The 23,808-nt window shown below is 32.4% G+C and overlaps 2 protein-coding genes across 2 annotated transcripts; both read left to right on the plus strand.

Annotated features, from left to right (window-relative positions):
• The first annotated feature begins 519 nt into the window (after positions 1 to 519).
• Positions 520 to 8,768, plus strand: LOC112695883 (sister-chromatid cohesion protein 3). Its single transcript, XM_025748409.3, has 22 exons — positions 520 to 1,114; positions 1,240 to 1,444; positions 1,808 to 1,920; positions 2,070 to 2,162; positions 2,337 to 2,500; positions 2,585 to 2,821; positions 2,931 to 3,075; positions 3,191 to 3,369; positions 3,468 to 3,613; positions 3,709 to 3,836; positions 4,066 to 4,239; positions 4,561 to 4,722; positions 4,800 to 5,000; positions 5,084 to 5,221; positions 5,317 to 5,520; positions 5,616 to 5,760; positions 6,045 to 6,151; positions 6,252 to 6,389; positions 6,557 to 6,822; positions 6,908 to 7,032; positions 7,909 to 8,187; positions 8,417 to 8,768. The coding sequence occupies exons 1-22, from the start codon at positions 1,070 to 1,072 to the stop codon at positions 8,428 to 8,430; spliced, it is 3,408 nt and encodes a 1,135-aa protein (XP_025604194.1). The 5' UTR covers positions 520 to 1,069; the 3' UTR covers positions 8,431 to 8,768.
• A 700-nt stretch (positions 8,769 to 9,468) lies between these two features.
• LOC112695884 (large ribosomal subunit protein eL21z/eL21y) lies at positions 9,469 to 10,803 on the plus strand. Its single transcript, XM_025748410.2, has 2 exons — positions 9,469 to 9,875; positions 10,381 to 10,803. Exons 1-2 carry the CDS (start codon positions 9,639 to 9,641, stop codon positions 10,636 to 10,638), a joined length of 495 nt encoding a protein of 164 aa, XP_025604195.1. The 5' UTR covers positions 9,469 to 9,638; the 3' UTR covers positions 10,639 to 10,803.
• Positions 10,804 to 23,808: the final 13,005 nt, after the last annotated feature.

Below are 23,808 nucleotides of genomic sequence, written 5' to 3' on the forward strand. Positions count from 1 at the left end.
AAGACTGCTTCGCAATAATTAACTCCATTCAAACAATATCCATAGTAGTAAGGGGTGGCAACGGGGCGGGTAGGGGTGGGTTTTTGCTCTACTCGATCCCGCCTTGTTCAACAAAAACTCGTACTATCCGCGGGTAGTAAAATGTTTAACCCGTCTCTGCGGGTACCCGTCCCGCCCATACTCGACCCAATAATTATTAAATCCAAAAAATAAAATAAAATTTTAAAAATTATATAACCATTATTTACATTCATAACATAAATTAAAGTAAAAATTTAAATATGATACAATATTATTAATCATTTTACTAATTATTTTATATATATTACATATATTATATATTAAAAATATATATATTTATATATCTATTATATATATCGGGGCGGGTAGGGGCGGAATGGATATCCGGTGTGGGTGCGGATAATTATTCGCCCCGAACGGATAGGGGCGGAGTGAGTACCCACGGATTTGGATAGTGTTGCCACCTATAAATAAGCCAAAATTAAAGAGAGTTTAATCATATCTAACATTAATCCTTTTATTACTTCCTTAATGGAGCCGGAGGATATGTTCGACTGTTCGTACTAGTCCTAAGTAACAAAATGGAATGCGATGAAATAATATTATGCGGAAAAGAAATGAGTGTAACAAGATATTATTTAACTATTATTTAGATATTTGAATTATATAATTGAAGAATTTCCATGAATAAATTAGAATATTCGTTTCATCCTATTTCTTCTAATTTGGGATTAAAAAAAAAGGGGAAAAAACAGTGGTATTAGAATGAATTACGCCATCTATCTTCCTTAATTTTTCTTCAATCGTAATAATAACGAAATTATAAAAGATTATTTCCCTCCATTTTTATCCACCAGTTAAAAAAAAAATAGGGAAAAGGGGAGAAAATGAATCATTAGGTCGTAATTCGTAAATACGTCTCATTTGGCGGGAGATTTCTTAATCCCCATTTTGGAGGGCAGTGTGTGAAACTGAAAACCCCTCTCTCTGTCTCTCTCCTTCAAGCGTGAACCAGATCACAGTGTTGCAGTTGCAGAAGCATTAGGTCATGGAAGATCCAGCTCCAACCTCCGAAGCTTCCATTCGCCGTTCCGTAAGCATCCACCTCTCCAACTTCTTCACAGTCATATCTTAGTTCATGCCTAATCCTTCTTCCAATCGACCTAATTTTTTATTTTTATGTTTTCTCTTCTTTTTTGATCCCCCCAAATTGAGCAGAAGAGAAACAGAGCTCCGACTCGAAAACAAGTAGCTCGGGAAGCCGAGGCCGAGAACCGCGAGAAGGCCGGCGAGGCCAGCGACCATGCCGAACGAGAGAGCTCGCCTGATGAATTTGACGAAGCGCGCCCAAAATCCAAGCGGGCTCGTGCCTCCGAAGGAACTTCCAGCGTCGCCCACAAAGCTGCTGATCTGAGATTGATTGGTAAACTAAAACACACTGATTTCTTTACTGCTCCAATTTCTAGGGTTTCGAATGGGTGAAATGAAATTCCAGTTCCGACTCCTTTTGAGTGGCTTCTGCGTCGCAGATTCGCCTGCTGAATTGCTTTGAACTATTTTCGCCACCTTTTTTTTTGGTTTACATCATTATTTGTTGTACTGTTATTGTTTCTTTGATGTTAATATTTTTCTCCCGCCTTCATTCGTATTTAATTGATTATTTTAAAACTTAGATTTTTTTTTTTCCATTTCAAAACTATGATTGATTGGTGTTGTAGATTTTGTTATTATTCTTATGAAGTAACTGAACTGACGCCAAATAATTTTTTTGGTTTGGTTTCTGTAGAGGTAGTGAAAGGCAATGGCAAACTCATTCCTCATGCGGTCAAGCTCTGGGTCGAGCGCTATGAGAAGGATTCAAAGCCTGCGATGGTTGAGCTCTTGACAATGCTGTTTGAGGTATTATGAAAATTCTCAATCATAGTGGATCCAGTATATTCTTGGAAACTTTATTATTTTCTTAGATTTTCAAGTTATTCGGGGAGCAAAATACTTACAAATTTGAGAACTATAACTGGTACTGATGAAATGAAATTTTAAATGGTCAGGCATGTGGAGCCAAGTATTATGACAAAGGTGATCTCGTGGATGAGACTGATGTTGATGATGTTGTTGTTGCTCTTGTCAGTTGTGCGAAGAAGGTATACAATTTTCACCTGTCTTGTTTTCAAAAGTGAATTTCATTAGTGATAGTACAGGTGTGAAGGCTGAACCTCATCTTTTTGATGTAATGATCATTATTTTTAATTATTTGTAGACATTAATTCTCCAACCCCCTTTTCCTTTTCTTTTAATATCTGAATCTGAAATTCTAGGGCGAAGCAGAAGATTATCAAAATTCCAAAAAGAGGGAGTTCAAAAACTTCAAAGGGAATCTAGAATCATTCTGGGAAAATTTGGTTCGTGATTGTCAGCATGGCCCATTATTTGATAAGGTTTTATTTGACAAGTGCATGGACTATATCATTGCACTTTCATGGTTAGTAATAATATGATTGCATAGAGCTTTTGAGTTTGCCAAAATTTATGTATAATTGTCTTATCTATTGCGCTGCCTATGTAGCACCCCTCCAAGAGTTTATCGTCAAGTTGCCTCATTGATGGGTCTTCGGCTTGTCACATCATACATTAGTATTGCTAATATGCTTCGTTCACAAAGAGAGACTACTCGTAGACAACTGGATGCTGAAAAAAAGAAAAAAACTGAGGGACCTCGGGTGGAATCACTAAATAATAGGTTTTCTGATACTCATGAAAAAATAACATTGTTGGAGGAGATGATGCGCAAGATATTTACTGGGTAGGTGTTCCCTGAAGTAACTATTTAAAGGAAAGAATCTAATGTTCTTTCATGAGTATTACAATTTGTGGTTGTGTTTCTAACATTTCTGCATAATGCTTTTATGGAGGTTATTTGTGCATCGCTATAGAGACATTGACCCAAATATCAGGATGTCATGCATTGAGTCACTGGGTGAATGGATCCTGTCATATCCATCACTTTTCTTGCAGGATTTGTACCTAAAATATCTTGGCTGGACACTGAATGACAAAGTAATGAACACGTTTTACATTTTTTATGATACATTTTTTTTAATTGCATATGTATCATACAACTTACTTTTTTCTACTCTTTTCTTTTACCTGTTCCCCACGCCCTAACTTGTAGAATGCCGGGGTAAGAAAGGCTTCCATAAATGCACTTCAGAATCTTTATGAAGTGGATGACAATGTACCAACCCTAGGTTTATTTACTGAAAGATTTTCTGGCCGGATGATTGAGCTTGCTGAGGACATTGATGTTTCTGTAGCTGTTTGTGCCATTGGTCTTGTCAAGCAACTACTTAGGTCAGAATGTCAAACCTTTTCCAATAATATATTACCTGTTTGGTGGGAAGTTTTATGGCATAGATTGTCATTTGAGAATTGGTTTTTGTTTGCTGCAGACATCAACTTATTCCTGAAGATGACTTGGGTTCTTTGTACGATTTGTTGATTGTTGACACCCCAGAAATCAGGCATGCCATTGGTGCATTAGTGTATGATCACTTGATTGCTCAAAAATTTAGTACATCCCAATCAGGATCAAGAGGTCTTAAATCTATTCCTGATTATTTTCATTTTAAAATTGATACCATGCATTATTCTGTATGTGGCAGACATTTGACAAAGGCATTTTCTTTCTAGGTGAAACTGGCAATTCTTCTGAGGTCCACCTTAAGAGAATGCTGCGAATCCTGGAGGAGTTCCCACAAGATCCAATTTTGAGTATTTATGTGATAGATGATGTTTGGGAATACATGAAAGCTATGAAGGTATAGCTATATGACACTGTCCTTGCCTTTTTACATGTATATAAAAGAATGCTCAGGGGAAGGCATGAATGAGGGAGAACTGGAGCAGGTTCTCCTAGGCCCTATCTAACTTTGCTGAGCTGGAGGAGAGACAATAGAGGGATGGAAGAGGACCTAAAGTTACTCAAGTTAGGCCTGTTGTAACAATTTACTGAATAATATTCACTAGTTTCATATGTTTTGCTTGCAGGATTGGAAGTGCATCGTATCCATGCTTCTCGATGAAAATCCATCGGCTGAGCTCTCTGATAATGATGCAACAAACTTGGTGCGACTCTTGTGTGCATCTGTGAAGAAGGCTGTTGGAGAGCGGATTGTACCTGCTACTGACAACAGAAAGCAATACCACACCAAAGCCCAAAAAGTATGCGAGCTTGGTTTCTAACTCTTGTATTGCAATTTCCTGGGCTCTCTCTTTCTCTCTCTCTCTCTCTCTCTCTCTTCTGTTGATAGAGTAGTTTGCTTCTGAGACTGTATTTTCAAAGTGTAATTATGATTATGTCATATTATTTAGCTATTTTGGGCTACAGAAAAAATTCGATCACTTGGAACTTGGCTATTAGCAATGAGTACTCTGTAGTTTTGTATAATGCTCATGCTGGTGGTTGATTGATGTTGTTGTGATACAAGTGTCTGTTCTGTGTTCATGACAGACTCTAATCTCTTTTGATCCAATAAATGGCAGGAAGTATTTGAAAATAATAAACAGGACATATCTGTTGCTATGATGAAGAGTTACCCGTTACTCTTGCGGAAGTTTATTTCAGATAAAGCAAAAGTGTCATCTCTGGTTGAGATTGTTTTGTACATGAACCTTGAGCTTTATTCCTTGAAGAGGCAGGAGCAGGTTAGTGAATTATTCTTGCAGATTGTTCCAAACTGTTCACATTCTTTCTGGAAAATTAACGAGTGCTTCCTTTTCAGAATTTCAAAAATATGCTCCAGCTTATGAAAGAAGTGTTTTTTAAGCATGGTGACAAGGAACCTCTGAGAGCTTGTGTAAAGGCAATTAATTTTTGTTGCATAGAAAGTCAAGGAGAATTGCAAGATTTTGCGCGTAATAAGTTAAAGGAACTTGAGGATGAACTTATCTCTAAGCTGAAATCTGCAATTAAAGAAGTAGTGGTATGTTCCACTTAATTGTGTTGTATTCTGTTATTTCTTGGATCTAGTGGAAGAAATTAACCTACAGTGTGATGAGAATGCAGGATGGTGGTGATGAATATTCTCTTCTTGTAAACTCTAAGAGGTTGTATGAACTCCAGTTGTCAAAATCAGTGCCTATCCATAGCATATATGGAGACATTGTAGCGGTGTTACGTGATTTTAGAAATATGGAGGATGAGGTGTGTAAATGCTTTCTCAACGCTGACATCATGTTTTACATGTCATTCTTATTTGTTTGATTATTAATATTAATTTTCTGCATTTTACCATTCAGGTTGTTTGTTTCCTGCTTCTGAACATGTATATGCATCTAGCTTGGGCTCTACATTTTATCGAAAATGAAGAATGTGTTTCTGAAGCATCTTTAGTTTCTGTTATTTCTAAGCGCGATACCTTGTTACAAGAACTTGAATACTATCTTAACATGGCTACTGACAGCAAGGAAGGGGGTAGACTCGGAAGTGAGCTAGGTTGCAGAGTAAGAACTTGCTTTCCTTTCTACTTTCGTAGTATAAATAAGTTGAAGTCTTGCGTTCTTAGGACTAGTCTGATAAAAATGTTTTATTGGCAAAGGTGTGCACTATACTCGTAGAAACATGGTTCTTATTTAGAAGCACACTTTTCTCCAAGACAAAGCTGGAAAAATTAGGATATGCGCCAAGTGCAGACATGCTTCAAAAGTTTTGGGAACTTTGTCAACAACAACTTAATGTATCAGGTGACCCCAGACATTTATGTTAAAGTTGATGGACTTGTGTGAAGATTCATCCTAAGTTTTTTATTAAATTTTTTAAAAAACATAATATGTTAATATTCTTATTGTATACTCTTGAACTTGACATTTGATGTTTACTTTGCTTATTAACTTTGGTGTTAATGCTGCTAAATCTTCCTCATTGATGTATCCTCATTTTTTGTTGTATGTGTGTGTGCGCGCACATACTGTGTATTCATTTTGTTTTTAATTTTAGAAGACTGTTTAACTTGCTTATCGTTTTTCAGATGAGATGGAAGAGGAAGATGTCAACAGAGAGTATGCCGAGGAGTTAAACAGAGATGCTGTTATGCTTGCTGCTGGAAAACTGATTGCTAATGATGTTGTTTCAAAGGTAAATTGTTTTGTTTAAGAACTATTGGCGTTCTTTTTCTTATTCTTTTTTGGCTGGTAAATCTATTTTGATAGTAAAAATTTGGCTATTCTTGTTACAGGAATATCTTGCTTCTGAGATCATTTCTCACTATGTAATGCATGGGGCAAGTGTTGCTGAGATTGTAAAGAATCTGATCACAGTTCTGAAGAAAAAAGAAGATGATTTAGCCACCATTTTTTTTGAAGCACTTAAAAAGGTAAGAGCTTTGAAGTAGGTGTTTCAACCATGCTATGATATTTTTATGACAAGTAAATCTGGATCACCTTTCCACCACGTTTCTGCCTCTGGAAGATCTGTATATATATTTCACCCTCTTCTTCCCTCTTCTGTCCCAACTTCCTCACCTATTTATGCTGGTACCAGGCATACCGTCAACATATTGTGGATATCTCTGACAGCGAAAATGACCCTTCAGAAAGCAACTCCTTCTCAGGATGTAAAGATCTGGCTGCTCGGCTCTCTGGAACATTTGTTGGTGCTGCCAGGGTCAAGCACAGGTTAGACATTTTAAAAATTGTCAGGGATGGCATTGAATATGCTTTTGTTGAAGCTCCGAAACACTTGTCATTTCTGGAAGCAGCAGTGCTCCAGTTTGTGTCAAAACTCCCTGCAGCAGATGTGTTGGAAATGTAAGAGTTTCTTCTCATTTTATTAATGCTATTCAAACCTGTTATCAGCTGTACACAGTTTAATGCTGCTGCTTTTTATGGATAGTATGAAGGTTGTTCAAAGTCGAACAGCAAATGTCAATACTGATGAAAATCCAAGTGGTTGGCGTCCCTATTACACATTTATTGACATCCTACGTGAAAAATATGCAAAGAATGAAGGGTTTCAAGGTAATCTTTTGCATTTTTTTCCCATCTGTATTTATTGTCCCATATAGGTAAACAATATTGCAAACATCCTGTTAGATCTTCACTTAAATAAAATACTCATTATTACATGGTGCTATTAAAATTTGTTGTTGATGATTTGTTAGATTTCCACTGAAACAATATATAAAATAGTAATTGTTAAAAAATGGCGCTTTTACAATGTGTTGTCGTATTTGTTACATGGAGAGCATATTAGTTTATTTATGAGTTAATCTCCACTGAAACAATATATAAAATAGTTTATTAAATAATGGTGCTATTACAATGTGTTATTGCGTATTTGTTACATGGAGAGCATATTAGTTTATTAATGAGTTTATATATTTATCCTTCTATTATTTTAAAACCACTGGGTTGTTATTTTAGTTTGGTTTGGGTTTGCTAAGTATGCAACATATTTCAAAGCTTTTTGCCGTTGGAAATCTCAGTTTTTATCAATTCTGTCTCTGGTCTTGCATTTGTTTCTCATTTGTTCCCATGAATTTGAAGTTCTCTTCAAGATGATGCTGGAAGTTGATTAATTCTCACGACATAAGATATGCACCTTGATAATACCCTATGAGTATAGCTTAGTACTCTCCAGTTTATCAAACAAATCTAGTACTTGGTTGGTAGTAAGTGCCTTTTGTTGGTCATCAATTGAGCTCTAGGGAACATGTGATCTCAACGGTTTCATTTAGCCACATCTTGCGATGATTTATATGTTTTGCAATATTATAAGTGATAGCTAAATGACACCATAAATTGCCTCTCCTTTTTCTTAGCATGCTACATTATGTAATTTATGTCTGAGAATGAATATATTTAATGGACGAGCTAACTAATAATTGTTTCCAGATGAGAGGGAAGGGGTTGCTGTACGGCGCAGGGGTCGTCCTCCTAAGAGGCAGAACATACCAGGAAAGAAACTTTTTGATGAGCAAAGTTCAAGTGAGGACGAGGACTCCATTAGTGCATCTGAACAAGATGGACAAGATGAAGGTGGAAAGGAAGATGAGGATGACGAAGACGCTCCTTTGATACATTCAATCAGACCATCATCTAAGTTAAGATCGCTGGGAAAGGCAGGGAATTCTGCAAGAGCTGCAGATAATTTATCTGCTTCTAGAACATCAGGCATGTCTTGTCTTGGCAATTGATGATTTGCATATCAATCTTATAACTAAAGGCTAAGTTAACACATTAAAGTTAAAATAAAATTTGATTGTTTTGACTTCAGAAAACATTTTTGTTTTACTCTTACCATGCAAGATAATCAGATATTATCTAATATCACTGAAGGGCACGCCTCAGTAGTTTACCTAATTTAGTCTGTAAGCTACTAACTACTGTGTCGATTTTGCAGCTGCATCAAACTAGTTCTCCAAGGTTGAAAGCTACGTGTATAGTTTGCAAATGCTTCGGTTGCATATCCGATTTGCTCTAATTCTCCTTTCCCTCTACTGGACGGCAGCTTCTTAATAGGAAAAAGACCTGCTGCTGTTGATTGCCAGTTTAGATTATGAATACTTGTCTGTAATTTAATTTCGACGTGTCGATTGTATATGATAGTAATACTGTAATCGTTGTGTTAGTCAAGATGGTTAGCCTTTCTGCTGAATATAATTCTGCAAAATGCTCTTTCTTGGAGCCTAATTATTGAACTGGAAAGTTGGCATTACCTTGTCACTTAAAAACTATCGGCTTTGTGGCCAAAATTTCCTGGCTTTCTGCTGAAAATTGAGATGCGCTTAATGCACTTTGGTTGACCGCTGCTTTTGGTCATTCTTAACAGTTAACACGAAATAAATCAGCCGAATTTTTTTTAACTTCTTCTTAAGCTTATTTTTCTCCTTGGTAAAATGGCCTCTGCAAGTTTCAATGCGAAATCATATTTTTAAGTAAGAGGAGAAAGAGGAAAGAAGAAAGTGAAATAATAAATGGTAATTAGATGTGGTGGAAGAAAGAAATTGATTTATATTAAGGGCTTAACTATCATGAATTTTAACTTTTAAGGATACATATTAAGGGGGGATGGATTACTAATAAAAATTATTAAATTTTTAATTTAATAAATATATTAAAAAACAAATTTGATATATTTTATATAAAATTTTAATTTGTGTCTTTATAACACATGTTAATTAAAACTTTACATGAAATAGTAAATAAGACCTTTTCTTATTTTTAAAAAGAAAATTGTCAATCTAAAACTCTTTTTACATGTGGATAGAAATTCAGGTTCTAAACTAAACAGAGTTAATTTTGATATTTTTCAATAGCATATATAAATATAAATGAAAATCTAATACATTGCCCTTCGAAATTGAAAACTCAAATAATAATAATAATAATAATAATAATAAGGCAGGTAGCTCATGTTAAAAAAAAAGAGAATAAGGTCATATTCCAGCCCATAAAATTGGGAGCTTAAGAAAAGCCCATGGCCCGAAAAGAAATCAGGGAAAACCCTAAGGGGCAGATACCACCTATAAAATCAATTGCAAACACAAGAGTGAAGCTGTTACCTCTTCCAGCAGACAAAAACCCTAGTTTGTGTGCGTTAGCGGAGGTAAGGTAAGGTAAAGATGCCGGCTGGTCATGGTTTGAGGTCACGCACTAGAGACTCGTTCTCTCGTCCATTCAGGAAGAAGGGTACCATCGCCCTCACCACCTACCTCAGGACCTACCACATCGGCGACTACGTCGACATCAAGGTCAATGGTGCTGTCCACAAGGGTATGCCTCACAAGTTCTACCATGGCCGCACCGGTCGTGTCTGGAACGTCACCAAGCGCGCCATTGGTGTTGAGGTCAATAAGCAGGTACTGTTTTTAGATCTGATTTGTTGTTTATTTCATTGTAATTTGTATCTTCGTTTTGGACATTAGGGTTCAATATCTAATAATCATAATTTAATAGCTTTTTTAGCGATTAATTCGATGTTGACAGATCAGGTTATACATGCTTTTAGTATTTTTCAATGTATTTTGATGATTGTTGCTAATTAGTACATCTTCTAAATGTGAGTTAGCGTGCTTACTTGTTCTAGTAGTGTGTTCTGTAGAAAAAATTTGGTTTTTACGGTTTCTGAGTTATGAATTATTAGTGTGTTCCTCAGTTTCCTGCCTGGTGGAAATACAACGATTAAAGAGAATATAAAAAAAGTTGGTGTGTGGTTTGTCAAACTCGAGCAAATGAATTGTTGTATTTCAGTCATTCTTTCAGTTTGTGGGACTCTTTATATTGTAATAACTTTTTTTTTTTGTTAAATGTTGCTATTATACAATTATAAAAGCTTATTAATGGTCGTGTTTTTGTGTGACCCAGGTGGGGAATAGAATAATCAGGAAGAGAATTCATGTGCGTGTAGAGCACGTTATGCCTTCAAGGTGCACTGAGGAGTTCCGCCTCAGGAAGATCAACAATGACAAACTTAAGGCTGAGGCAAAGGCTAATGGACAAAAGATCAGTACCAAGAGACAGCCCGAGGGACCTAAACCTGGATTCATGGTTGAAGGTGCCACATTAGAGACTGTGACTCCCATTCCATATGATGTTGTCAATGATCTTAAAGGAGGGTATTAGGTTGTTGTTTCTTGTTTTTTTGGAATTTACTTAGTTTTGTTTGGATATTGAGTCCTCTTTCCTTTTTGCATTGGAAAGCCATATATTTTTATGAACAATCAAACTCGAGTTTTGTCTTGTTTATTTAACTCTAAATGCAAGGTTATGTGTTGTTATTCCCTTTAATATGTGCTTTGTTTTCAATTATTTCATATGCTGAGTGCCAAGTGGAGAACCTGTTCTTGATAGTCAAAAGTAATATAACTTCAATTACTATTATGAAATTGAATAGATAAATTCATAAATAGAGCGTCACAATTGTTGATAATAAAACCTATAAGTTTCTTATGCCAAATTCGTCAATCGTCAAGCATGGCAATCTTCTATATGAACCTGTGGACTTCCGAGCTTGGTTTTAAGCTGTTGTTACAACATGATACTGATGTTTTAAATTACTAGCAAAATCAAGTAATCAACACAGTTGCTAATTTCTAGTTTTCGTATTTGTAATGCTTTAATTTAACGTGACATAAAAGCATAACGTAATAATTTTGGAACGTGACTATGTTTTCTGGTCATTCCAGGTGCCTAGAGTATCCAATATCTTTCTAAAGATAAACATGTAGGTAGCCAGTTAGGTATCACTTTTTTATTGTGACATCACTATAACTAATTCACTGGAGAATTACGCAAATTAATGATCTTGATGAATCAAGGGCCACTATTGTACTATTGTATTGAATGTATTTGATACGAAATTCTGCTTTGTAAAAGCTTCAATTTGTAATGCTTCCACATGTCATGGAAACTCCTTTTCCCATAGGTAACAAATTTACCACTATTAGTATTATCAGAACCTTTTATCTCCATTAGGAGTTAGGGGACACAGCTTATGAACCTAACAAAGCTTTTGGATGAATCAAAATCACCTTCGAATATCATATAATAGTAATTGAGTAATTTGAAAGGAAGGAAAGAATCAGTGCTCAAAGATAAGAAACTTGTGACGAGTGGTACAGAAAGCAATATTGGTGTTATTAGAAACTTTGATCTTTTCATACTCTTTTTTAAGTAAAGTTGTTCTGTTTTACTCAGATTTGGCCAAACATGAGGTAGCTATCATGGTAATGTTCTACCTTGTTCATGACTCCATTTCAATTCTAGACAACACCTGTCAATTCTCAAATAATTAGTCTATGCTTTTTGGATTTTGTTGATTGAACTAAAAACTGCACCAATTACTTTCTATATTATCCATTCCTTTGAGATAATTGGAGTACTTAGTTGTGGATGTTACAAGATGAAATCACCTTCCATACTCCCCCCATCTCCTCCTCATGCTTATCTTCTCATGTATTAATCATCTTCCATAATCCTTTAGCTTATTTCTTTCACTATATGCATGCACTGTTATCTACTAACTCTCATAGTTTCTCACTCTTGTTGAATTGCATGTGTTAGAATATATTAAGATCAATTAGTTTTTCCTAAAATTATTTAGCATATCTGAATATTTATTATAGGATATTATGTCTTTATTATTTCAATTCTTTAAGCAGCTATAAAAATTCTTCGATATTGTATCATTCAAAATAACTTGAATACAGGCAAATCTTTTCTTTATTGCTCTTTCTTACCTTTCTATCAATATCAATTTATGTTAACTACTCAAGGTGTAATTTGTTTTTTTTTTCAAGGGTTCTCGAAGATTTAGACTTTATATGATAAACAACACTTTTATGCAATAACTAGCCATTCTTAATACTTAGATAAAGAAGACTATTTAGATAATTTATGTAAAGAATAGCTAAATTTCAGTAGATAACTTAAAATGTTAGACTATATTACTTAACAAAATTCATGTTATTATCTTAACTATCATTTTCTCACGAAGACATAGTAGATACCTAGATAATATTATACATAACAGAACCAATTAGCCAAAGTTCATTAATGAGGATTGGTACATTTTTTGTTTTGGGCAGGTTTAGCATGTGATTATGTAGTAAAAGGAGGAGCTAGAGTCAATGGCGCAAGGATCCCAGAACACTGGTGCCACAAGATGATTCGTTTAAACAAATGTGAATCACAGAAATGTTATGAAGAGTGCTCTAAAGAACAATATGGCAGTGGAGATTGCAAGGGTGCCACTTGCTTATGCAAATACTATTGTAAAGATCCTCCACTCTACTAACGGAAATATTTGATAACAAACAACTATTAGCCAAAGTCAAAACTTGTCTTATTTAGTATTTATTAATTCTAACAACAATTAATAAATATTAAATAAGATAAATTTAGACTGTTTTTTTTGTAATTTAGTACCAATCCTTCTTTCTCTTATGTAGTTATGCTTTTCCCCCCTACTATGTAACGTTTTTACTACTACATGGTTTACCAACTTTCTGCCCTATGAGCAATGCAAATTAAACAAAAAATAATTATGAGCAATGGCAATGCTATATATATTGCTAGGATTTAATTTCTAAGTTTTTTTTATTATACTATTATTATATCAATAAAGATGGTTAATTTTCACATTTTTTTTACTATTTTAATTGTTATGTAAATGAACAAATTGAACTCGTATTCCTATTAGGCCAAATTTGCTTCCTCACCAAATAATTTGCCGGCTTTCAAATTGACGGAAAAAAAATGTGGAACAAAGTAACTATAAGTTGTCATGAGTCATTACCAAACTAAATTTAATTAGTGTTTAATTATTTTAGAAATTATTTTAATTGATCTTATTTTATTTTATTTTTGGGAATTCTAATGCTAAGTGGCTACCATATACTCAATGGAAGTGTATTTGAACATTTGTAACCCTAACTCAGACAAGAAGGACAAAAATAAATGAACAAGACAAAGTAAATATATGTTTGATTTGTATTTTTATTTTTAATATTTATGTTATTATCCTTTTTCATAAAATTCTAAAAATATATAACAGTAAAAATAAAAATATAAAATAAATATACAAACCAAAGTATCATAAATTTAGCCATATCAAGTATGCATTATCTTATAAGATGAAATGGTGAATGGAAAAGCCGAAAGTGCATTGTTGGCCATGTGCAAAAATCCATAAAGAAATTACAAATTAAAAGTGTTAAAGACTCAATCCGAATTGACATAAATTTTAAGTATATTTTATTAGGTTTGGATTTATTTTTTGATTTGTTTTCTTTTTTTTTTTTGAATTTGTTCTGATTCAAAACGTATCTATCTATTCTATTATATAAAAATCGGATTTCTGTATTTAATGATGGAATTGACGTGGCATGTTTCTTAGAGTGTTTTTCGATTTATTTCTTTTAATTCATTAAAAACAAGTTATTACGATAAACTAATTAACTATATCAACTTAATTTGGTAGTATTTCTTAATTTATTTATTTTAATATTCTGTTAATATTTTTAATTTATTTCTTTTAATTTATTAAATCAAATTTATTGTGTGTACTAATTAATTAATTTGATTAATTTATTAGTCATTAAAATAATAAATCTATGAATAAAATAGGCAACTAAGATATTTTTAACTAATAATCAAATCAAATCATATATATTGAACTAAATTCAAATAATTTGAATTAAGGACTAAATTAAAATAAGATAATTTCTTATTTATTCAAGTTGAGTGTAATAAATACAAATTAATTTTGTTAGATAATCATAGTTGTATGGTCTACTATATATAGATGGGCACACAAAATTATAAAAGTCGTGATTTGTATAGTTCTTGCTATTTCAACTTTTCTTTTCTTCTTCTTTTTTTTTTTATGTATAATTTCTTTTATATATAAATGTACCAAAAATGAAAAAGTACGGATGGGTGTTTTATTGATTGTTTATTTGATGAATATATCTCAATTTAGGCATTCTATTAGATAGAAGAATATTTTTTTTTTATAGTATTAGATAGAAGAATATTTATTAAAATGAATATTTTCATTGTAATATTTTTTTTCAATTATCATATTTTTATGTCAGTCGTGTAAATTTTTTGAAGGCACAAGATAATAAAATAGGTTGGCATTAATATTATTAGAAACTAAATTTAATGGTTCAAATAAGCACCACTAATTATGTTAAAAAAGTAATTTTGTAATAATAATATGATTTACATATTAATTTCGAAATTAGACTCAATTACGCTAAAATTTTAAAGGTAATATAGAATTTGATAATAAAATTAATATTTATTAAGAAAATAAATTTATTTATGGCTATTTCCTAATTATAAATATTAAGATTTATGAAAAAATATTAATGTCATCATTCTTATTAATTAAATCATAATATTAGGTAGTTGATAGTTTTATAGGCGAAAATTTTATATTAAAAATTACGTAAAAATTAGCAACGAACAAGCAATAAGAATTTAGAAAAAATCTATTATTAAATACCAATTTCATAATTAAAATATATCACATATCATATTCTCATATATTCTATTTATTATCTATTCTATTATATAAAAATCAGGTTTCTTCACTTAATGATAGAGTTGACGTGATATATTTATAAGAATGTTTAGCGATTTGTTTCTTTTAACTCATTAAATACAACTTATTATGATAAATTAACTATATCAACTAATTGATTTGATTAGATATTTAAATATCACATAATTTATTATAATTTATATCAATTTAATTTGGGAGTATTTTTTAATTTATTTCTTTTAATGTTCTCTTAGTATTTTTAATTTATTTTTTTAATTTATTAAACTAAATTAATTATAATAATTATCTGTATTAATTAATTAATTAATTAGATTAATTAATTAATCATTAAAATAATAAATATATGAATAAAATAGCTTCTCGAGATATTTTTTACTAATAATTAAATCAAATCAAATAATATATATTGAGCTAAATTTAAATCATATGAATTAAGGACTAAACTAAAATAAGATAATTTTTACTTATTCTAATTGAATGCAATAAATATAATTAATTTTGGTAGATAATCATAGTCTTCTGGTCTTCTTTATATAGATAGCTACACAAAATTATAAAAATTATCATTTTTATCACTTTTACTATTTTAACTCTTTTTTTTATAAATTTACTCAAAATGAGAAGGTTTGGATGAGTGTTTCATTAATTATTTGTTTGACAAATATTATAGTTTGAAAATAACTCAATTTAGGCATTCTACCACTGTCGATATAAGTTGAACCTGTAATAATTCAAGGTGACCACGAATATATTATGTTTCATTAATTTTCTTTGCCAATCTGTTATCTTTTACCTAACAAACAATATATTATTTTCATCAGAAGTCATACATAATTGATTGATAATTCTATATATAAAAATATTCATGTGATAACTAAATACCATATTGTTATCTGCTAAAGTTAATTATCCTATGATTATGCGAATGTATAGCACTATTAGATAAAAATTGATTGGACTACATTTATTTTCAATGAGGTAGGTGATCTTTTAGGCCTAATCACGGTTAGAGTTGAGGAAGGTTTGAAAAATGCTAACAATATAAATACTTTTTATTTTTAATATACAATAATAATAAATATATATTAAAACTAATATTGTTTTGCACAAAATCATAAAATGTATAACATAGTCAAAACATATCTAATTCGTATTAACTGTCATTGTTTATCAGTTACGTTGTGATAAATTTGGTTATTAAAAAAGATTAAAATTAACTTAAATATACACAATATTATTTCATATTTTTTATTTTTATTTTATTATTTTAAAAAGTTATACATATTATAAGAGAACCTCATCTTTTTACCACCGGTTCTTCTACTTAATGGTTTCTATAAAGAAAAAAGGCATAATAATATTGTGTTTGGCAAGAATATATAGGATTTTGAAAGGTTGAAGCATAAATTTAGTTCTTAACATATTCGTAGATGAAGTATAGAGTAGATAAAAAAATAGCTAATAAAAGAATAAAAGGTTACAACTTCCTCAATACTAACCGTCGTAGTGTATGATAGGTGTTCTATAAGTTTTTTGGATTTAATTGTTTCTTTATTATTATATGTTGTTCTGTTTAATTTATGCTAAAAAGACTTATGATAATTATTTTATCGTGGTAGTGTAAAAGTTGTAGGTATTATATTTATTTTGTATGTTCTTCAATCTCATGTCCTTGATAGATATTTATGACTGGGTCATTATTCAAAGAAATTGGTTTAATATCTATTTTATATTCTATTTAAATTATAATAGTGAGTAAATTATTTTTTTAAAATAAATAATACAATTTTTTCATAAAAACAACATTTAAATCATTGTGAAATTAGATTATACCACACATGATGATAAATATTTTGGTATTAGATTTGCTATAAAATAAATTTTTAGAAATATTATGTTGTATTATATAATTTAGTTATATTTTTTTTATCTTCAATCTATATTATTTAGATGGGCATATTTCTAAAAAAGGTTATTCAATTTTTTTTAAACTATTAAATCAAATCAATTACAAAATAATTAATTAGGTTGATTAAATATCTAGATATCTTATAATTTAATATAATTTAATTTATATAGATATATGACTTTTACAGTTTTATTATTTATTGTAATAAATTCTAGATATAATTTTTGCAAGTTATAATTTATTTTTTTATTTGCATATTCAACTTTTAAGAATAATTTTTTTAATTTTTTATTTATAAATAAATTATTTTCTAATTTAATATGTGATTTTTTTTATGAATTTTTTTATTGTGCAATTCACTTTAACAAAAATAAATTAGTTTATGAAAATTTAAATTTGAGCACTTGCTATGGTTAAACTCAAACTTTAATTTATTTTGTCATATTATTATATAAATATTAAATTATTTGATTAAACACTTATTTGATTATGAAATAATATTATATGTTACTTTTATATTGGTAATTAAATTTCAATTACTACACAAATATTATATTTTAGGTAATTGTACATTTTTTGTTTTTTTAAAAGTTATTATATAATTTTTAGATTATTTAATTATGTTTATTTTTTAAAAGCATTGTCATTATTGGAGAGTAACTAATGTTTGTGATAGTCTAAAATTGAAAAATAAAAATATAAAATATTAATATACTGAATTTTCGAAGCATAAATCGTAAAGTAAATATATATGATTATAATTAATGATCATAATTAAAAGTCTTTAATTTATTTTATTTACTAATATTTTAATTTTTTTATAATATTTTCATAAAACTTGATTAATAGATTCTTTTTCGCAATATTTTTCTTGAATTTTTTAACAAAAATTTTTCACAATGTTGATAAGAAATTTTTGATAAGACATTGAATTTTTTAACAAAAATCACTTCTCAAAATATTATGATTTCACAGTATTATGATTTCACAAGTTATAATATGTGGGGTAATCACTTTTATAAACCATTTGCAAATCGATTTTACGTATATCCTCCAAAGTAAAAAAGGCTACGTGCATGTCTCAATTTATATATATATGTAAATCAAATTTATGGAGTTCGAATTATGAGTTTTCGTAGTAAATCGAATCCATAAGATTCGAATTACTTAGATGCTTTCTATGCTACTAAATCGAATGGAGTAGATTCGATTTACAATGAGCTGGATTGCTACTAAGTGAGTATAAATCAAATCTTATTGCTTCGATTTAACATGGACCATATAAATCGAAATTTACAGATTCGATTTAGTAAGGAATGACATAATTCAAATTCTTTGAATTCAATTTACTTTCGAATCACAATGTCAAGTAATTCGAATCTTATAGATTCGATTTACTACTTATTACCCTAATTCAAATTCATTAAATTCGATTTATATAGAAATGTAAATAGAGACAACTAGGTAATATTTTTGGATTTGGGGGATTTAGGTAATTTTAGGGTGGCTTTGATTTATCAACGTAAATTAACCTAATATGTGATATTAGTTATTGTTATATATATAAAAAATGTGACTTATTTATGCATTATTTAGATTAGAAGAATTTGTAGAGAAATAAAATATTGGAGAAGAAAATGGATGAAAAAAAATCAATTTTTCATTGTTTGAATCAACACAGAAATTGAATGAAAAATATAAAAATGTATGTGGAACTCATGTAAATTTTTTCTCTTCAAAGTTGCGAAAAAAATTGATGTAGAAGTGCAAATATGGGTAAAAATACAGAGTTACCATTTGAAATATAATTTATATATAATATATAAAAATATTAATATAATTTTACTCTAATATAATTTTTTCTCTTCTTACTTTTCCTTCCATCCAAGCAAAAGAAAATTCTTACTCTATTTTATTTCTATTCATTTTTTCTTCATCTAAACAACACAAAAAAATACTTTTCTTTCTATTTTCTTTCCTCTTATTTTCCATCTTATATCCAAACAATAGTTTAGTGTTTATCTATTTATCTTCTATTAATATTATTATAATAAGGATACATGTGACTTTATAAATATGATATAACATAAACTTTAATTATCTGAGAATTTATTGAGTAACTAAAATAACTCCACGTCACAACCAATGAATGCTAGCAATAGGGATGATCACAAAAACAGCCGAAATGGGTATTTAAAGGGATTACTCGCATTTTGAGGCTAGATGGGGACTCGTGAAATTCTCACGACCTACCACACAAAAATGGATGGGGACTAGGGGTGGCAAACGGGTCGAAACCTGATGTGTGGAAAACGATCCAACACAAAACTCACCGGCAAGTGTACCGGGTCGCATCAAGTAATAATAACTCACATGAGTGAGGTCGATCCCACAGGGATTGAAGGATTGAGCAATTTTAGTTTAGTGGTTGATTTAGTCAAGCGAATCAAGTTTTGGTTGAGTGGGTTGTATTTAACAGAAGCTAAATTGATTGAAATGTAAAGGGAGAAGGGAAATTGCAGTAAAGTAAAGAACAGGAAAGTAAATTTGCAGAATCTTAAAGGACAAGAAAGTAAATGACTGAAACTTAAAGTGCAAGAAATGTAAATTGCAGTAACTTAAATGGCAAGAAAGATAAATGGCTTGAATATAAAAGGGAATTGAGGACTGGGATTGCAGAATTTAAACAAAAAGAAAGTAAATTGCAACAATTAAGAGAGCAGAAATTGAATCAGAAGCAATGAGAATTCAAACAGAAAGGAAATAAAGTGCAGCAGAGGTTCACAGAAGAACCCAAGTAAATTGTGATCTCAGGACTCAAGAGCTTAGGTAGCAGAGCCTAAAACTCAATTTCCTTCCCAGATCCGAGTTATCAAAGCAATTGACAGAAAATTAAAGAAGAAGCAGTAGAGGAACAGAAAATGAAATTCAATTGTGCATAAAAGGATTTAAAGAGATTTTAGATGGGAATTGAGACAGAATTTCCTCAATTTCACACACCCAAAACTCAGAAAGAGAAGAGTGGAATTGCCCGAGTAAACACGAGGAAGGAGATCAATTAATTCTCCCTTAATCCTCTTGAGCTCTCGGTCAAGTCTCTCAAGAACAATTACAAGAAATTCAAAGCTCAAAGAAAGTGCAAAATTCAGAAGCAAAGCCAAAGGTAAGTCAAAAAGGTTCAGGAAAAAGGTCCTAATTACATCAAACTAGCTTCTATTTATACACTTTCTATTCTTGGATTTTGGGATTTGGATGGGCTTTTGATTTGGTGAAGAAATGAATTAAAATGGGGTTTTAATTTGAATTTTCGGCCCATGAGAAGTTGCTCCCAGGAGGCTGCCCTGCCCTTGCGGAGGGCAGGGCAGGATTTGGAGTTTGGTGCGTTGTTGGTGCGGCGTGGTGCAGCCTTGGTGCGCAGAATGCTGCCCTGCCCGCGCCAAGGGCAGGGCAGGAAAAGTTGGTGCGCCAGAAATTGCCTTGGTGCACTGTTGGTGCTGCCAGAATCAAGAATTGGTGCGCCAGAAATTGCCTTGGTGCATAGGATGCTGCCCTGCCCTCGCGGAGGGCAGGGCAGGAAAATTTGGTGCTGCCAGGATCGAGCTTGGTGCGTGCTGGTGCTGCCAGGAATGAGCTTGGTGCGCCAGATTTGAGCCTTGGTGCGCCAGATCCGTGCACCAACAAAATGCTGCCCTGCCCTCGCGGAGGGCAGGGCAGTGTTTCCAAAATGATGTCCCGTGTTCGAAACACGGCTGGAACACACGCTCAATTAATTTCCTTGGTTTCTTGGCACGGCACTCAACCTTAGTTCCTTGCTTCTTCCTTGGTCCGTGTTCGATTCTTGTGGCATGCATGGGTGACATTTTTCCTTTGATTTTCTTCCTTGGTGAGCCCGATACTGCCCTTGTGGAGGGCAGGGCAAGGTTCTCTTCTTCTTGGTTCCAAGGCACACTTTTGTGCTCTGCCCTTGTAGTGGGCAGGGCAGAGTTGCCTTCCTTGTTTGGTTCCCTTATGTTGCCCTCCTAGAGGGCAGTGTGCCCTTGTGGAGGGCAATGTTTGCCTCCCCCTTGCATGCGGCACACTTCCTCTTGCTTTGACCACACTTTCCTTTCCTTGGGCTACACTTCTTAGGCCACGCTTTTCCTTTTCTTTTCTTTTCTTCACCTATAATAAACCAAAACAACCACTCCAAGTATCACTAAATTCAAGAGGCTTATAAATCAATTAAAATTCAATTAAAATTAGCTTAAACCTCATGGATTGTCATTAATTTCATGGTGATTGCTTGATTTAGAGAAGTTATGCATTTTCACTCCAAATCACTTACTTAGGATGCAAGAAAGTGCATAAATGCTAACAAAACAAGTGAAATTAGCTTGAAAAATGGGTATATGATGACTTGTCATCACAACACCAAACTTAAATCTTGCTTGTCCCCAAGCAAGCATCAAAACTAAGAGAAATTGAAATGAATAAGAAAAGAATACATATCCTTATTAGGCAGATAGCAGAACTTAATCTATGGGGTCATTATGCAGACAATGATAACTCAATTATTGTTGCTGTTACATGATATACATTTTGCATCAAAGGTTTGCTAAACTTGCTGTTATAAGACTCACTTTGTGATTCCTCCCTTGCTAACTTTTCTTGGCTTCCAATGCTTAACAAGCTTATTATTCTTTTTGGAGGTTTGGTGTCAAATGCTGCAGTATTAGCCTTTGGCTTTATTTGTTTCTTTCTTTTACTCAACATCTCTCCACCACAGACACATGGCTCACTAATTCTTCCTAGGATCATTGATGCCCAGCATCTCTTTGGATAACTAAATGTTCTGTATCTAAGTTGCTCTTTATTGTGGATTTTCAATTGGCCATCCCAAATCAGTTGATCTAAGTGACCGGGTTTTAAAATACCCCTTAGAATTTACTCATCCAAGCATATCTTAGTACAAGAACACCACAGGCATGTGTCCTAGGGTCCAAGCTATTGGTGTCCAACCTTTATTCTTTGTTTTTCTTGCCATTTTGGCTTTTTCTTTCCCTTTTCTTTCTGTTTTTGTTACCAAGGGCTTTTTCATTATTGATAAGAGTTTTTATAACAGCAAGCTAACTCACACTTGAATAAGAATGATATTATGCAACAATTATTTCATGAGTTATGCATTTACTCAAACACATATACCACCACCAACTTCCATTCATACTTATGCAACATTGGATATTCCTCTTTTCAATTCAAACCAAACTCTTTTATTTAAGCATATGGGAAACAAAGCAATTTTCAAGCTAAGTGATGGATAACAAGCATTATGCAGATTTATCATTTTTAGCAAACAATTTCACTTGCAACTAGATAAACGCTTTAGCAAGACAAACAATGGTTTCCAGATTCAAAACATTTCACAGCAGCAAGGATTAAGTTCAGATACAACCTTTGAAGTTGCAGCCCTTTGATTCTTCCTTCTGTTGTGTTCTCTTTGAGTTAAGATGCATAATGTTTTCAATTGTTGACTCATGTCCTGCATAATCCTCAAAGTTGCTTGCTTCTCAAGCCCTTAATTATATGGTTAGTATGTATAAACTGAGTGTGGTTCTAGGATTGATTTTTGGTGTAGGGACACCAAACTTAATTGTTTGCCACTGCCTCAGATGCAACAAGTCAACCATATTTGAAACCATGTATCCTTGCTAAGGGTTAATGAAAATAAAGCTAGAAAACAATTCAACAGTTGAATAATGTGTTTGATTGCTTGGAGCTAGAATCATGCAAGAGGTGAGAGTGTGTTTTTAAATGATATTTTTGGTGGAACACCAAACTTAGAAGTTTTCATTCTCCCTCAAATTGTTTTGGTGTGCAACACCAAACTTAGCTCCTTGCAATGCATACCAATTATTCAACATTTTTATTGAAAAAGCTATGAAAAAGAAAACTACCTCAGGTTGGGTTGCCTCCCAACAAGCGCTCTTTTATTGTCACTAGCTTGACATCTTCTATTTTGCTGATCATGGAGGTTGAAAATCACAGTGCCTTAGCTTGTCTTTCTTTACTGTGAACTTCCTTCCGGTTTCCTCTTTGATGACCTCTATAGATTCTTGTGGAAGGATCTTAGTCACAATGTAATGCTCAGACAACTGTGGGAACATCTTCATGGTTTGAATATTGATCATCACTCGATCCCCTGGTGAAAATTTTCCAGTGGGGGCTTTCTGTTTTTCTTTAGTTCTATCCTCTGTTTCTCCTTGAAAAAATTCCTTGTTGTGTTCTTCTTGGCTGGTACATCCTTTATCCAGTGTTTTCTCGTTGTCCTCCATGATCCTTTTCCATCCTTCCTTCTTTGTAGCATCTTCATTGTTAGCCAGTTTGTCTTCAATGGCTCTGGTGAAAGTATTTGCCTTCTTCTCACCCATTTCTGCAAAATACTTCGCCAGTTGAGCTATCTGCTCTTCAATTCCTTTGATTAACATCTCTTGGTTCCTTGTTGTTTCTTCTTGGTGTTTCATCATTCTCTCTATTAGGATCTCTAAGTTTGTGATTCTTCGAGAGTCTTGTGAGATTGGTTGGTTATGAGATGTTAAAGGTTGGAAGGGTGGGTGTAATGGTGGTATGTGATGGTTGTTATTGATGTAATGGTGTTTTTGTTGGGTTGTGAAGTTGGGGTTGTTATAATTGAAGTCCCTTGGTTTGTGATTTTGGTACTCGTTTCTTCTCCAGTTGAGATGAGTCTGGGAGTATCTGTGTTGTGAGTATTGGCTTTGGGTGGTATTAGTGGGTGGGGGATGTTGATTGGTTGTGGTCATGGAATTGCCCTGGT

The sequence above is a fragment of the Arachis hypogaea genome, chromosome 6 (assembly GCF_003086295.3).
Source record: "Arachis hypogaea cultivar Tifrunner chromosome 6, arahy.Tifrunner.gnm2.J5K5, whole genome shotgun sequence".
Taxonomy (NCBI): domain Eukaryota; kingdom Viridiplantae; phylum Streptophyta; class Magnoliopsida; order Fabales; family Fabaceae; genus Arachis; species Arachis hypogaea.

Coding starts and splice junctions, on each gene's coding strand:
- LOC112695883 (XM_025748409.3), top strand. CDS start 1,070: ATGGAAGATCCAGCTCCAACCTCCGAAGCTTCCATTCGCCGTTCC. Junction 2,501..2,584: donor TATATCATTGCACTTTCATG/GTTAGTAATAAT, acceptor CTGCCTATGTAG/CACCCCTCCAAGAGTTTATC. Junction 3,614..3,708: donor ATCCCAATCAGGATCAAGAG/GTCTTAAATCTA, acceptor TTTTCTTTCTAG/GTGAAACTGGCAATTCTTCT.
- LOC112695884 (XM_025748410.2), top strand. CDS start 9,639: ATGCCGGCTGGTCATGGTTTGAGGTCACGCACTAGAGACTCGTTCTCT. Junction 9,876..10,380: donor GTGTTGAGGTCAATAAGCAG/GTACTGTTTTTA, acceptor TGTGTGACCCAG/GTGGGGAATAGAATAATCAG.